This window comes from Danio rerio, chromosome 18, assembly GCF_052040795.2.
Source record: "Danio rerio strain M-AB ecotype USA chromosome 18, GRCz13ab, whole genome shotgun sequence".
NCBI lineage: Eukaryota > Metazoa > Chordata > Actinopteri > Cypriniformes > Danionidae > Danio > Danio rerio.
In genome coordinates, this window is record NC_141038.1 from 45,243,665 (window position 1) to 45,259,241 (window position 15,577).

Genomic DNA, 15,577 nt, shown 5'->3' on the forward strand with positions numbered 1-15,577 from the left:
ATGATAATGTGAAGATGTATTACTCACTGATGTTGAAGCACTTCCAGGTGGTCAGAAATGTAGACAGGACAGAATATGTGCTATCAAATTAACTCTGGAGCAGCCTTTGTCGGACAGCAATATACTACTGTGAAAACAACAGAAATCATTTACAGTGTATATATTAAGTACAATTTCATTTTTGGGTGAACCGCTCCTTTAAGTCAGCTCATTTCAGCTTTGTAAGTTCAAACAATCTATACCCCAGGCCATTGGGGTGGGTATATAGCATTAGAATCATCTGAATGAACTTGGTTGTGCTCAAAGTGCTATTATGAAAGCATTGGCTGTGTTCTAGTGCAACGTCATCATCAGCTGCCTAAGCTCAGTTCCAATACTCAAGACCGCAAGTACGGAGGACGCGTGAAACTTCCCGGATGTGATCTTGATATCGAGGACGCACTGATGCAGACTTGAGCACCGAACTCGCTCTGGAAGTCCCAGAAGTCATTGCGACTGGAGGTGGGAAGCGCAGCATTTTATTTAGATTTATTGTTAAAGTTCAGGGATATCACTTATTTACCTCAGAAGTTTCCCTAAATGAATTGGTGAAAGTAAACATTAACATAAACATCTTAATAAAGGAATAAACACATTAAGGGTTGTTTGTTTGCTGAAATTCGTATTAAAATTTGTTTTATGTATATTGTGCAGAGTATATTGATAATGTTTTTATGCAAAGTATATATTTGGAAGAGGGGGGAAACAACAAATCGTCGTATGAGTGCTGTAATGTTTAAATAATTTCCATTTAAAACGTGTGAAGGTCACGTGACCATCAGGAAGAACGCAGCATCCCATTTCTCAAAGGATGCATTCTCTGCCCTTGTGGTCTCCTGAGTTTGTTCTTCCGAGGACACCTGGCAAGACCGGTCTCCACAAGAACGCAAGTCCGTTCTCTGCGTTCTTGGAATTGAGAAACAGCCATTAATTCCTTAATTAAGGAAGCATTTCGTTTTTAAGGCAAACCACTATTGATGATGCAAAATATTCCTCCTTTTTTTAATTTCCCATCTCTGCACAGACTCTAGGCTTAAGTGCTGGGATGTTAGGTTTAATAGTAAAGCTAAACGAGGCGAGAAATATGAATAAAACAGTGATGATCACACCTTCTGTATAGGTGAAGGCTAGAATAAAAACCAATAAGCCGTCATTTAGCACATGCAACGTTATGTTGTTGCCTTATATTGTCAGCGCAATCAATTCCCAGAAGCTGTAATTTTGGTTTATCGCATCGGCCTGTGTACTCCGAATAAGTTTGCATGTTTTACACTGTGTGCGTTTGCCCGGTTGTGATAGTCTCAATTATGCTAATGGCGGCTACTTATCACTGACAATAATGCAGTTGATCTTTGCCAAGGCTTGTAAAACCTCTTGGCTGATGTGTTGCGCTCATGAAAGCATGGCTGCCTGTTTTCATAATACATCCTCTTGTCCGTTATCTCCGCTGACAGCTGGACGCTTACAATTACGTCAGATGTGTTCAGAAAACCTTTATCACTGCTGCTACAGAAAAGCGAGTTACTTTACCACACGGAAACCTCAAAAAGTTTTCTTTTCCCACAGAAATGTGCTTTTAGAATAACAAAGCCTTCCCCAGAGACTCGGCCCACAACCGTACGCCGAACAATTCAACTCACAAGCTTTACAAATTTCAAAGTGGCGTTCTTAGAGATGTGCTGTGTTGTTTTGTACTAAAGATGAATGTTTGCCTTGCCTTTTGCTGATACCTCCTCCACCTCCTATTTATGGAGACATTTATTTATATATATATTTCTGTGAACTCCTTCGGTTTTTATTTTTTGCCTGCTAATTCAAAATAGAGAAAGGGAGAGAAAAATCTGTCGAATGGTGGAACTGTGCAATTGTTTTCTCTTTAGTTTTTTTCTTTGCTCTCTACAAACATTATGCATCTCTTAAACAGGAATAATTTCAGTCCGACATGCTTTCTGAAGGAAAAGGATTCAAAACACGCTCGGGTCACATTTCATCTCAAACTCAAAAGGAAGAAAGGTAGGAATTGATACTAAAATAAAGAATGTTTTTCACTGTGAGCACATTTTCTTGCAAAATTTCAAAAGAATATACACTCAAAAACGATTACTTATTTAAAATGAGTTGAAACAGCACAAATCTTAAGTGTTCTTAATTGTTTGAAATTCATTGAACTTTAACTTGTAAAATGATTAAGTTAAATGAATTGATTTTTGTTGGAAAAACATGAAGGAATTGTGTTGAACCCAGCATTTTATAGAGTCTATCCCTCCTGGGGCCTGAGTGTCCGAATACATAGACAGCAAATGTGGCTATTTAAAATACTTTAAGTGTTTTATATTTTGTTAAAGGCATACAGTGTCATCCTGCAACTGTTTTGCAGCATATAAAATGTCCCAAACCCTATTTTTACCTGTCAAAAATGTGGAAAAAATGTTGTTTTTACTTTTTGATAGTCAAAGCAAGTAAAAAAAAAATCTGTTAAATATGCATAAAACATTCAGCAAAAAAGGGATTTATGTAAATTCGGACCACGAGTCCAAATATATGGACATATATAATTATAATTTTTCTCTAAAAGTACATCATATCAAAAGATGATACTTTTTTCCAAATTTTTATTCTAATTAGGTTCCAATAAGCCCAAAAAAATAAATAAATAAAAAAAATGCATGTAAAAATATATTGGGCCTTAAGAGGATAGAGATTGCATTTAGAGGCCATTTGTGGTTAATAATGGCAGAATTTTTCAGTATTTTGGAATGGATGTGTGAATGGTGGTTTCTGAAATTTTTTAGATCTACCGGTAAAGTCGTTCCGTTAATATTCTGGATATTTACTGTTATCACTGTGTGGAATGGACTTCAGATGTATCCTCTGTTCTTGACTCAAGTTTCTTCTGTTACATGTACATTCAGCTATTTAGGGCTGGGCTGTGGCGCAGTGGGTACCACACTCGCCTCACAGCAAGAAGGTTGCTGGTTTGAGCCTCAGCTGGGTCAGTCTGCGTTTCTGTGTGGAGTTCGCATGTTCTCCCTGTGTTGGTGTGGGTTTCCTCCTGGTGCTCCAGTTTCCCCCATAAGTCCAATATATAGGTGAATTGGTTAGGCTAAATTGTCTGTAGTGTATGTGAGTGAATGAGTGTGTATGGATGTTTCCCAGTGATGGGTTGCAGCTGGAAGGGCATCCACTGCGTAAAAACATGTGCTGGATATAAACATATGCTGGATAAGTTGGCGGTTCATTCCACTGTGGCAAACCCAGATTAATAAAGGGACTAATCCAGAAAGAAAAGAATAAATGCATTAATTTAGAGATGCTTTTTTTCTAAAGCAACGTACAAATAATGAGGCATTCAGTGATTAAACAAGAAAACTACAGACAAGCAATACAGACAAGAAGGGCTAATTATACAAAGGAACTGTTCATGTACAGAAAATTAACTGCTAGAGCAGTGGTCCACCACCACCAGGCCGCAAACTGATACCAGCCTGTAGATCAGTTGGTACTGTGTCGCACAACAAATCATTTATTATTTACACTTTATATTATCTGAATCTCTATGATCTTTTGTTTTGAAAATTTTTTTTTTTGAAAAATGATCGCATTCTCTTGCTTACATCTCGAACACTTGCGCACCCAAATTTAACCCACAAGCAGTAAAATGACTAGGGAACAGACATCTTTGGAAAATTTTCCCTTTTGCTAAGGGGAAAAGGCCTAGTGAAGAACCCACAAACTGCCAAAGAAATGGATCTGCAACCCATTTGTCAACAAATCAAGTGAATGTCTGTGCAAGAAGATCAACTGCTGGAGATTGCAAATTATGTTTGCATATCTTTTCTAGAGTTTGTGCAAGATGGTTATTTCCAATGGAGGTGTGCAGCTTGCACATGCAAGTGGCATGACGCACTCGCGCCTTCCAGATGCACCCAGTTGAAAGAATGCTGCGAGCGCACCGCGAGTCACGTGACATAAACGGACCGATCAGCTTTTATACAGCTTTTATACAAGAATATACACATTTTCTACAGGTGGTTTGCCAAGCCCACTCACCTGTGTAAGAACACTCAGAATTGCAAAATGTTTTAAGGGTGTTTGGAGGAGAGATAAGGGTGTCCTGATTTTGTTCAGATGAACAGGCGGAAGAGATGGGTTTTTAGTAATGCTTATTTACTTTACAAAATGAAGACAAAAACGCCCGAGAATGCATTATATCACATGGAAATGATGCTTATTTATTTTTATATAGTGATTTATAAATTTAGTTTTTAATGTCGGCATGAAACGAAAGTGTCAAGTCAACTCATTTCAGCTGTGTAAATTTAAACAATCTCTACCCCAGACCACTGGATTCTACTGATTGGTAAATCATGTTAGCTAATGCGGAACCAGTCATGGTCAATCATAAGCATGTAATCCTCTTGAAATTAGATTATAAATAAACTTCACAAAATGAGCTAAAACAACACAATTCTTGAGTTTTATTTATTTTATTTATTTATTTTTTTATTTTAAATTTTTTTGCGGAGTAACTTAATTGTTTTATTTTCAATCCACTTAAATTGGTAAAAACTTAAAACAGTTAATAATGTTAAATTGAGTCCTTCATGTTATCTCAACCCAAATCGATTCTGTGGAACCCAACATTTTTCTTACAGTGTTTCTTTATAAAGCTGTATTTTTTTAAACAAGAAAACATGTACAGGACTTGATTTTTTTTGTCCTTAGGGAATTAATTGGATGGTTATGGTTTACTATTGGTCGATTTCATTACGGTGACATACCCTGTTGACCTGCCTGCCATGATGTTCCGCTCTAACCCCAATAAAGTGTCATCAGAGAGGAGACGAGATGTAAAGTTATATTGATTGAAGAGTATGAGGACACATTATTGATTGATAGATTGGAAAACAAAAGAAAATCCATGTCAATTAACTGTTTTGAAGTCTTCTGAAGTTATTTGTCATTTTATAAGTGGAAGAGATTTAATTTAGACTTTTATTCTGAACCATATGTTTGTTTTGTCGAGCTAATACATTTGAGCTGCTGTTTATGCTCACTGATCAATATTTAGATGAAAAAGCCAAAAGCGTATAAAGCGATCACTTCAGAAGGCTTGGATTAAATTGCTTGATTCACATGGATTATGAACGGTTTGAAGCATGAGCTTTATGTGAGAGCAAAATCTCATTATAAATATTTATCTCAAGATAAATAGAAGTCTTCGGGGTGAGTATATGATGACAGACTTTTTCTTTTTCATTTTTGAAGTGAACTAAACCTTAAAGCAAACTAACTATTTAGGTCTATGGGCCCTATCATACACCTGGCGCAATAAGGTGCAACACCTGTTTGCCCCAACGTGTTGCTTTTTTCAGACGAACGCAACCTTAATTTTCCCGTTTTCCACCACATTGTTTAAATAGCAAATCCATTTGCGCCACTTTGTGGACTCCTGGGTGTTTCGGTCTAGAAAAGAGGTCCGTTAATGCGCACTGTTGGCACATTGCTATTTTGAAGAACTAAAATAGACTGCACAATAGACCAGCTGAAAGCAGATCTAAAGTCCAGCGCAGAGCATGTTAGTTGTGTAAAAAAAATAAACTCTACTATACTATATATACACAAGACAAGAACAGATTACAAACAGGGGTGAGACATCAAGTGGAACTTATAAACTTTAACACATGAGAAAACAGAACAAAGGAGTCACGTGACAAACACAAGCACATGGAACACAGGGGTCTGTTCTTCGTACCTCGCTTAAATGATCTAAGATTATTTGGCAGATCCCGGATCTTTTAATCTTGATAACTGATCTCTTATGACTGCTGAAATGTATTATTGCTTTAAAAAAGTCACATTTTGTGATCTATTATACACAATTTGTACTAAAGCGATCTAAAAAGTTCATATCAATAAGTTTTCTCTTTGCACCACCAGGTGGCAATCTTTGTACTTTCATTTCGAGGGTGCAGATTGCATAAGTTTTATTAATATGTATAACTTAATTTATTATATTAATGACTATAACTTTATATATATATATATATATATATATATATATATATATATATATATATATATATATATATATATATATATATATATATATACATACATACATATATGGTTAAAAAATATGTACCATTTTCCCAAGTGTATATAACTACTACTGTAAGAAAATATCAGAATTTGGAACATACTTTCTGTATTATCTTTGCTTGAACTAAGCCAATCTAATCCTGTTTATATGAATTGAACCTGCTCCCGATCAGGTTTGACCTAGCAGAACTGTTGCTATGACAACAACTCTCGGATCAGCTTTGAAGGACGAAACGATCCTGGATCATGTCAAATCGTCAATATCCAAATCCAGCTAACTGAGTAATCCACGTACGAAGAACGGACCCCAGTACATGAGACATCACATGACACAACATAACACAGACACACCAGACTGTGGCTGCGTCCGAAACTGCATACTTCCATACTATATAGTACGCTAAAATCAGTATGCGAGCCGAGTAGTATGTCTGAATTCATAGAATTCGAAAATCAGTATGCGAAAAGTACCCGGATGATTTACTACTTCCGGCGAGATTCTGAAGTGCGCATCCATGCACGCTGCGCTATTCCATGATGCCCCGCAAGGGAATTCATGAATGGGAGTGAAGCGACGCAAATGACAAAGGTAGGTCGCGTGACCATAACAAAATGGCGGATGTAGTACGTCCGAATTCCATTCATACTTTTCACATTCATACTGTATAGATCGTACTTTTCTAACGGCCGAGTAGTACGTTTACGTTCAAATGCAGTACCTACTGAGTAGTAAGCGGTTTCGGACGCAGCCTGTGACACCATGCTGTCTATTGTAAGCTGTGTATTATTATTTCTATTTCTGTATCTCATATTGTTTCTATTTTCTGTGTTGTTACACTGTTTAACAGCTATTTGGTCAGCCCTCAGCTGTTTCAAAAGTGCTTTATAAATGAATAAAATGAAATTAAACTAAATAAACGCTGCTTAAAATTCACGTGTAACATGGAATTGGTTCGTTTGACCATATTGACCTTATTTTTCACCTACAGGCGGGTGTCACCATTGGAATCTTTTGGCTCAAGACTTCAACTCTCATTCACTTCTATTGATTTTTAGATGTTTAAAACAGCTTGTTTTTCTGTTTGATGTCGCAAACTGATCTTTTCTTATTATATTATTCTACTTTTCATGCATATTCATGACCACATTTGTTTGTAGAGCAAGTAGTTTGATGCCATTTATTATTCCTAGTCATTTCTCCCATAGGCAACTGAATCAGAAGTCCTCAAACCATCCCAAAATTAAACGCACTTCCGTATTGGAGAATAAGGTCAATAAGATGAAGGTGAAATATGTTTTTGGATGTTTTCGATCCACACATGTGTTCTCGACAACTTTTAATGAGGTTCACTTTCTTAAAAGCTGAAGTCACACTTCAGCAACTGTCTAAAAAAAAAAAACTATTTGAAACGTCCCATTCTGGAGGGCGCTGAAGATGCGCCATAAGGCCTGTACCAGGCACAGTGGGACTGGAAGCTTTCCTTTCATCCAGCCTCCTCTCGCTCGGTACAGTCAGCACTTTGAGCCCCTCACCAAGCAGCAGTTCACAACCAGAGACAGATTCCACCACCATGCGCCGCATACTGTGAGCAAACCTAAGAGAGAAGGCCAGCTAAGCTCGCTCTTTCAGAGGCGCTGGTAAGGAGTGCTGACGCGCCGCTGCTTATTAATTGAGTTTGTACTGTGATATATAAGACATGGCATCGAGCTTCAGCAGGAGCTTAACGCTGAACACACAGGGTTTCTGAGCTGACTCGGTTACAGATGCAGACAGAGGCAGTGAATGATGTTATGCCATCGAATTCGCTTTAAGGTCATTAGATTCGTTCGGTTCTTCAAAGAGCGGAGACGCTAACAGGGTAGGCATTGATATGAGATAAGCGAAGCTCTCTGATTTCCAACTCTCAAGCTTTTATGAGTCCAAATTATTCATGTAAAGCCCCTTTTCAAAGAGATTAAATATAGAAAAATGGATCTATATTAGCTTTTCTATTTAATGCGTATAGGACTGATGTGTGCGTTTGATTTCTTCACCACCAGCAGCAAATGGAATAAATAATTGGTTTCCAAGTTTCAAACATGGTCTGATGCTAGTCAAAATAACACAGATTGAGCTAATGTTGTGTTTCACAGACTATACAATGGCAGTAACAGAGCTGTTTCGGCTATAATGGCTGTGCAAACTGTGATATCCACTCAAAATAATGCTTATCTTTGCTGCTTGTTCATACTACTATCTTTGTAATGATTTAAATCAACACAATTCTTGAGTTTTTTTTTTTTTGGGCACAACTTCATATTTTATGTTCAATCATGAAATGAGATGGACATTGACAACAGTTTAGTATCCATATAACAACAATAATAGTAATTCCTTACATTTATATAGCTCTTTTCTAGACACTCAAGGGGGGTGGGGGAGGGGGGGTCAAACAGATACATTCAGAGAATCCAGAGTTGTGGTCAAAGTATAGGCAAATGGTCTGTACCAGCTTCAAGCAGCGTTAACAAACAGAAAACAAAAAAAAAATCACTCAAAGATTATTCATCCTAAAGCAGTTCTAAACCTTTATGAAGTGTTTTTTAAATGTTGAATAAGATATATTAAGTAATATTGAAATCCATTAGCCACCAACTTCCATTGTAAGGTAAAAACGTACAGTCACACTTTTTTAAAGGTACAGTTCTCACCAATAATAAACTATTAGCTAAGACTTATATCTCAATACTCACAGGACTTGGCAGCACATTCATTTTTAGTTATGTAGATTAGGATGTAGAATAAATCCATACTTTGTAAGTACAAATAAACAGCTAAAATCTTAATAATTGGCATAAGCCAGTAAATAATTAATATGTAAAATCCAAAATTCTTTAAAGTATGTTTGTGTACAAACAGGATTTCAAACAGCTTCGGAACAACTTCACTATCCATTTAACACATATCCGTCAAAGGAATAAACCTACAAATAGCTTTTATTTTAATATTTGATTATTATCATTATTATTTCATATACATCTTTATATGATGTCCTAAGGCAGATCACTAGATTGTTGTGTTAAAAAAATACGAGAAGCTGTTTATAAATTTACCAACCCAGGCTCATTCTGAAAACGTAGTCCCTTGGATGTTTCTGGAGACCACGAAAAACGTCTTGGGAGATACATATTTTTGCAGTTTTTGTTTTCGCGAATCCGCAAGAGGCCACTGTGTGTGCTTTTTCACATCTTAAATGCCTTTCGCGCTGGCGCTGTTCTCACGTGAACCCACCAGAGGCTGCTGTCGAGCGACTGAATGGCTTAATGATTGACTGGGCGACCGGCCAATCGACTGACCCACCCTCCTCCTTTGCTAAACCCATCCAATTTTTCAGATTGACCCGCCCACCTGTTTATTTCCGTAAACCCAGCCGATAGTTTACAAAAACTGTCCAGAACAAGAAAACCACCCCTCTGATTTTTACCACGTTTTTAGATTTTTTCTCATTCTCACCCTGTTGTTCACTCATTCATTTTATTTTTTGCATTCTGTTTTGTCTTACCTGATTTCTGGAATTGCTCTTCCCCTGACTCGAACCCGGTCTTCGTTGTCGTCGTCAACTCCTCTCTGCGTCTCAAGTCCGCTGACGTACACGACGAGCTAACTGGAAAAACTGGTTGCGGCAGGAAAGCCCTTAACACGGAGGTAAGCGGTCAGCCAGTAAGTACCAAAAGGAAGGGTGTCATACCGCCCCATAGCGTTCGCTTTAAAAAATTAAATGCAGCCATACGTACCTCCAGCTACGTAATCCGTGGCCTCCGGAAACATCCTCTGGACTACTTTTTCAGAATGAGCCTGTGTTGAAATTTACAATCAAATCCATTCATTTCTGATATCTATGAACAGACTGTATGTTTATTTCAAACATTTTCACATTTATTTTCAGATTATTATGTCTAATGATGCTTTCCAAGGTAAGAAATCATTCTGTAATCACATGGGATAAATAATCCCAGTGAGCAACTGTGTTTATAAACGCATATAGTTCCAGACCTGAATTTTCCAATTATCTCTTGCGTGGCTTAACCTGATTTCATTATTTTTAGAAAGATACTGGGAGCAATTATCTAATATTGCTTGGTTTTTGCTTAATTAACTCAATTCCATTTGGGCTTCTGTGAAAATGGGAGCGCTGAAAATAACTTCTTTTGTTAATTGGCTTGTGATTGTTTTTGTCAAACGCAAACACCATTGTGATAATCATTTTACAATTATTTAGCGTGTTGTACTGGCTGGAGTCCAGAAGTGGCTTGGATAAGGTCAGTCTCAAATGCCAAGATTATAAGCAACACTTATAAAATATTCAATTATAGCACTATTATTCACAATAAAACCCAGATCATGGTAATTAGGCCCTACTGCACATTTCCAAAGGTAACATGTCAACAGTGAAACCATTTTATTACAGCAAAATCATACTTAATAGAAATTATTCAGGTCTTCTGGCGTAACTGGAAGTCCTTGTCTGCGTTTAGTGCTAAAACGTCCTTTTACAGTCGTGATCTACATTTAGACATTTCAATTAATTTGCTAAAAAAATAAAATAAAATAAAATAACTAGATACTAATACCAAACTTATCTCTAGTAATAAACCTTGAATTTATGTAATCCAGGGTAATTCTGATTACGTACCCCTTTATACATTTCTGGAGAGCACCAAATACATCTCAGGAGCTACGTCTTTTTTTTTTTTTTTGCAGTTTTTGTTTGTGATGAGCTAGAGGAAGCTGTATATGCTTTTTGAGATCTCAAATTTGGCTCGTGAGTACCATTCATGACTGCTCTTCTCGTATAAATCCACCTGAGGCCACTGTCAAGTGACTGACCGACTGACTGACCGATACCCCCACCAACCTCTCTCCCTAAACCCAACAGATTGTTTTTTAAAAAGCACTGATTGACCAGCGCCCACCCACTTCCCTAAACCCAACCAACAATGTTTTAAAAAAGCAATCCAGTAAAAGAAAAGCCATTGGCGCAGCCTGATTTTTACTACGTTTCCAGATTTTACCACATTCTCACCTTGTTATTTACTTGTTTGTTTAATTTTTTGCTCTTTGCTTTCGTCTTACCTGGTTTCTGAAACAGTTTTTCACCAGACTCGAACCCCGTCATCACAATCAACTTTGTACTGCATCACAAATCTTCCAATTTAATCAAGGAGTCACTGGACAAACTGGTAACATTGGAAAAGTTGTCTACATGGAGGTTAGGGTTCAGCTGGCAAGCGCAAAAAGGAACAGAGTCAAATTGCCCCGTATACAAAATGCAGCTATACGCTCCTCTACCTACATAATTCGCAATCTCCAGAAGGGCTACGTTTTCAGAATAAATGTTGAATTTATTAGGTAAACACAAGTTAAATACAAAAGAAATTGGCTAGTAGCAGCTTAACATAGAGGTTCTAGTAAATTGAAAGTAGTTTAGTTCAGTATGGCTTAAATTTTTACTGTGGAAATTTCAAACACTGAGGAGAAAATCCATTAATGCACAGCTCCACAAGTCCTAAACCAAGCAAGCCAGTGGCGACAGTGGCGAGGAACAAAAGTCAACAATTAATAAAAGTGAAGGCGGGTGGTCAGGTTGGCCCATGATCAATGCAAAGACCAGTGTGTCTCATGTTCTCCACTCCTCAATGACCACCATAGCATCAGCTCAGGAAATGGCCAGGTCCAGGATTATGGATACCTTGGCACAATTTCTTCACAGATCTTGAATCACATCAATAGCGCTGCATAATTTCTAGAGGCATCGGGATGAGTATCCCCAGGTGGATAAAGGAATAAAGAAAATAATTAGCGTAGCTGATGTTCATAGTGTATTGAAACATGAGATGCAATAATGAAGTGCTATACAGTATTATAATGGTAAACGTAATTGTCTGGTGCATTAAGACAGGAGGAGTATGTCCTAGAGGTGGTTGTCAAGGTCACTTACCTACGTGGAGCACGCTCATGCATCATACTGTTGTTTGATGCATTGTGTGAATAGATAGTTCTTTAATCAACTCTGAACACAACTCTGCATCAGACACACAACAACCCACACAAAACCACTCTAAACATACCTCTGTGGAAGACAAGAATCTCACATTTTCTTAATAAAATGTACTATAAAAACAGCCCAAAGTACATCAAGCTTATTAGCATTAACAAAATAAAAGGCTAATTTAAAATCTCCAAGCGGTACACTTTGTTATGCTACGCTAATCTGTGATGTAACAGCAAGTTAAGGCTGATTTACTAAGATAATGACACTCCTCGAACTGTTTTAATAACAGCAAAGGCCTTCCTCCATGGCAGAATGCACACCATCATGTTGTCCTTCTAGTTCATGTAAACTGTTTTGTACAAGTGTAATCTGTTGTCTGGTTCTCCACAGACGGGAGATTCAAGGCTAATTTGCTATTGGGCTAAACAAGAGAACTGCTGTATTGAACGATTACTACTTTAGCCATGTAAACAAGCCGGTCAATGAAGTGTCGCCACTGAGAACGCTAAGTCCACGCTTTGAAGCATAAACTACAGGGCCAAGAGCAAAAAATCCAGAGCAGATGATACAGAGAAAGGCTGCGACTGGAGACTTGTAGGGCATGTTTCTGACTGCATTTCTAAAGACGGGCTTTTGTTTGCTAATACTAAGCCCAGATTAGTGGCTACAATCGGCTAGCCTCTGAGTTAGCCTTTCAAGAATCTCTCAGAATTACAATTTATCTCTTGGGCCGGCCAGACCTTCTTCTGAACCAGATGATGTGGTTTCTGCTTGAAAAGAAAGAATTTACCAACAGCTTCAAGCCTGGTTTAGCCAGCCTCTGTGAGGGAGAACGGAGGCCAATTGAATGAGCTTTTTAAGCCCCAGAAATTGAATCAGAAATCAATCTCCTTATGACACAAAAGAGCAGACAATATTCATAGATAAATCTAGGGATTATATTTTTTTACTTTTGAAAGATTACATTTTGCATCGTGTGTGTTTGGTGATATCACACACAATATCACAATATCCTGTACAACATCACAATGTACAATATCAAAACAATAAGTAATTACTTATTTAACACTGTCCTTGTGAAATATATATATATATATATATATATATATATATATATATATATATATATATATATATATATATATATATATATTATAGTTGGATACAGAGAACAAAGAGCTGGTTCCGTTTGTACTCGAGCAGTGATGGGACGATGATGTTAAAGGCAGACCTGAAGTCCACAAACAGAATCCTTGCGTAGTTCCCTGGTTTGTCCAGATGTTGTAGGATATAATGCAGTCCCATGTTGACTGCATCATCCACAGACTGGTTTGTTCTATAGGCAAACAGCAGGGTGTCCAGCATTGGTACAGTGGTGTCCTAAGCTAGCACCACGCTTTCGAATGACTTCATGGCCACAGATGTTAAGGCAACAGGTCTGTAGTCATTGAGTCCTGTGATCTTTGGCTTCTACGGGATTGGGATGATGGTGGAGCATTTGAAGCAGGATGGAACTTTGCGCTGTTCCAGGGATCTGTTGAAGATCTGTGGAAAATGGTGTTGCTTTTGACTATGGAGCTAAGACTGCACTGGCTGATTGTATCCCTGCTCATAGTATACTATATAGTTGTATCCATAACTTTATACAAACTACATTTCGAGAATGAAGTGCTGCTGCAGCTGAAAAAACAATGCTTTAAGGCATTGCAAAAGGCAAAGGCACACCATATGTCACTTCAGGAGAAGGCGTAAATCAATTTAGCTAAACTGCGACATGGTCATCTTCCGGAAATATTACCAACGATCCATCAGGTAATGTTTCTCTCTCTCTCTCTGTGTTGGTTAAGAGATGTCAACAAATATTTTCGCTCCACATTCCATATTGCACAGTGCATCGGCCTACGACTGCTTAATTGCGCAGTACTTTTTGCGGTTGGGTCTGTTTTAGTTCGGATCATATTTTCACCACAATCCAACCGCTCCACGGTTCATTGGGTCGTTTTCACACCACACTGCTGGCATTGGTCCTAACCAGTTAAAAATAACCAAAAATGTCCTCATGTGACAGAATCAACATCTCTCATTGGTCAGATATTGTTGAACATAGTTCATAAACTGCTTATTGATTGGTCAGAATACACGTGCAGGAAAATGCCAATGAAGTCCCGCATGTAAACAAACCAGCAGAGACAAAATGCAAAATGTCGCTTTTTACTATGGAGGGACGACTTCGCTGACTGATTGTATCCCTTCTTTAGACAAACTATACATTTCGAGAATGAAGCACGGCCGCAGATTAAAAACAATGTTTTAATGCATCATAATGCAGGCATGAATTAATTTAGCTAAACTGTGACATGGTCATCTTGCGGAAATATTACCAACGATCCATCAGGTAATGTTTTTCCCTCTCTCTTTCTCTTTCTCTTTCTCTCTCTCTCTCTCTCTCTCTCTCTCTCTCTGTGTTGGTAAAGCCCTGTCAACAAATATTTTCCCTCCATATCCCATAATGCACAGCGCATCTGCCTACGGCAGCTAGATTAGTCCAAAAAGGTAAAGTACTTTTTGCGGTTGGGTCTGTTTTAGTTCGGATCATATTCCCACGGCAAACGAACAACTCCAGGGTTCGTTTAAAAGCGTACCACCTCTTCAAGCAGGTCTCGGTACGATTTTTTGGTGTGCTTTTGCTGCGCACTCGAGTATGATTGCTGCATTCTCACCTGCCCAAACGAACTGCACCAAGAGGGAAAACAAACTCTAGTGCAATTAAACCGGACTAAATAAGGCAGATGTAAACGCACCCTGAAAGTATACTTTGTTTTATTTTTTATTATTATTTTTTTTGTTTAAAAGAAATATAGACATTGCACACTAGATTTATTTTTTCCGTAATGGCAACTTTGATTAATTTTCAGAGTTTAATTGTGCTGTGGATTTTTATTTATTTTTTTCTTACCTTGGGGATTTTTGGTGCCAATTAACCAATTTTCACCCATAAAGTATTTAGTGTACATAGTTTCACCTAAAGCACTTAATATATATGATAACTCTATACCTCCAACAAAAGGATGAAAATCAGACTGAAATTCAACAAAAACAGTTGTGTTTTTCCCCTATGGTGGCTTTGCGAAATAACACAGTTCATCTCCTCTACAAGGGATTTCACATGCTGGGATGTTTGATGAATGGGGTCCAGGCATCACCTGCTATTAATTCATTATATTTGATATGTTTTTCAATGTCTTGGGATTTGCTTTGTGTCAGAAACTCCAACATTTCATTCTCTTCTGCTGTTTTTTTTTCTTTTTTTTTTCTCTCAGCTCTGCATATTTACATATATTCACATCTCTTTTTCTTTCAGTGCTGTTGTCTCATGTGCAAAGATGATGCCAAAGTCTTGATTT

At 37.7% G+C, this 15,577-nt stretch overlaps 1 protein-coding gene across 4 annotated transcripts in view; it reads left to right on the plus strand.

Annotated features, from left to right (window-relative positions):
• Positions 1-15,577, plus strand: part of LOC147832916 (uncharacterized) — a 74,580-nt gene that overhangs the window by 38,024 nt on the left and 20,979 nt on the right. Inside the window, exons 1-3 of one of the 4 annotated variants that reach the window (XR_015515232.1) lie at positions 1,851-2,052; positions 9,761-9,826; positions 10,068-10,095. The exons of 1 other annotated variant lie outside the window; for it this stretch is intronic. Coding sequence is in view for 2 of the 3 variants with exons in the window: in XM_087293398.1 (XP_087149524.1) it covers positions 9,761-9,826; positions 10,068-10,127 (126 nt within the window). In the remaining variant the exon portion in view is untranslated. Of the gene's footprint in view, positions 1-1,850; positions 2,053-9,760; positions 9,827-10,067; positions 10,714-15,577 lie in introns of those variants that run through there. 2 more of the 4 variants (XM_087293399.1, XM_087293398.1) reach the window with 2 other exon arrangements.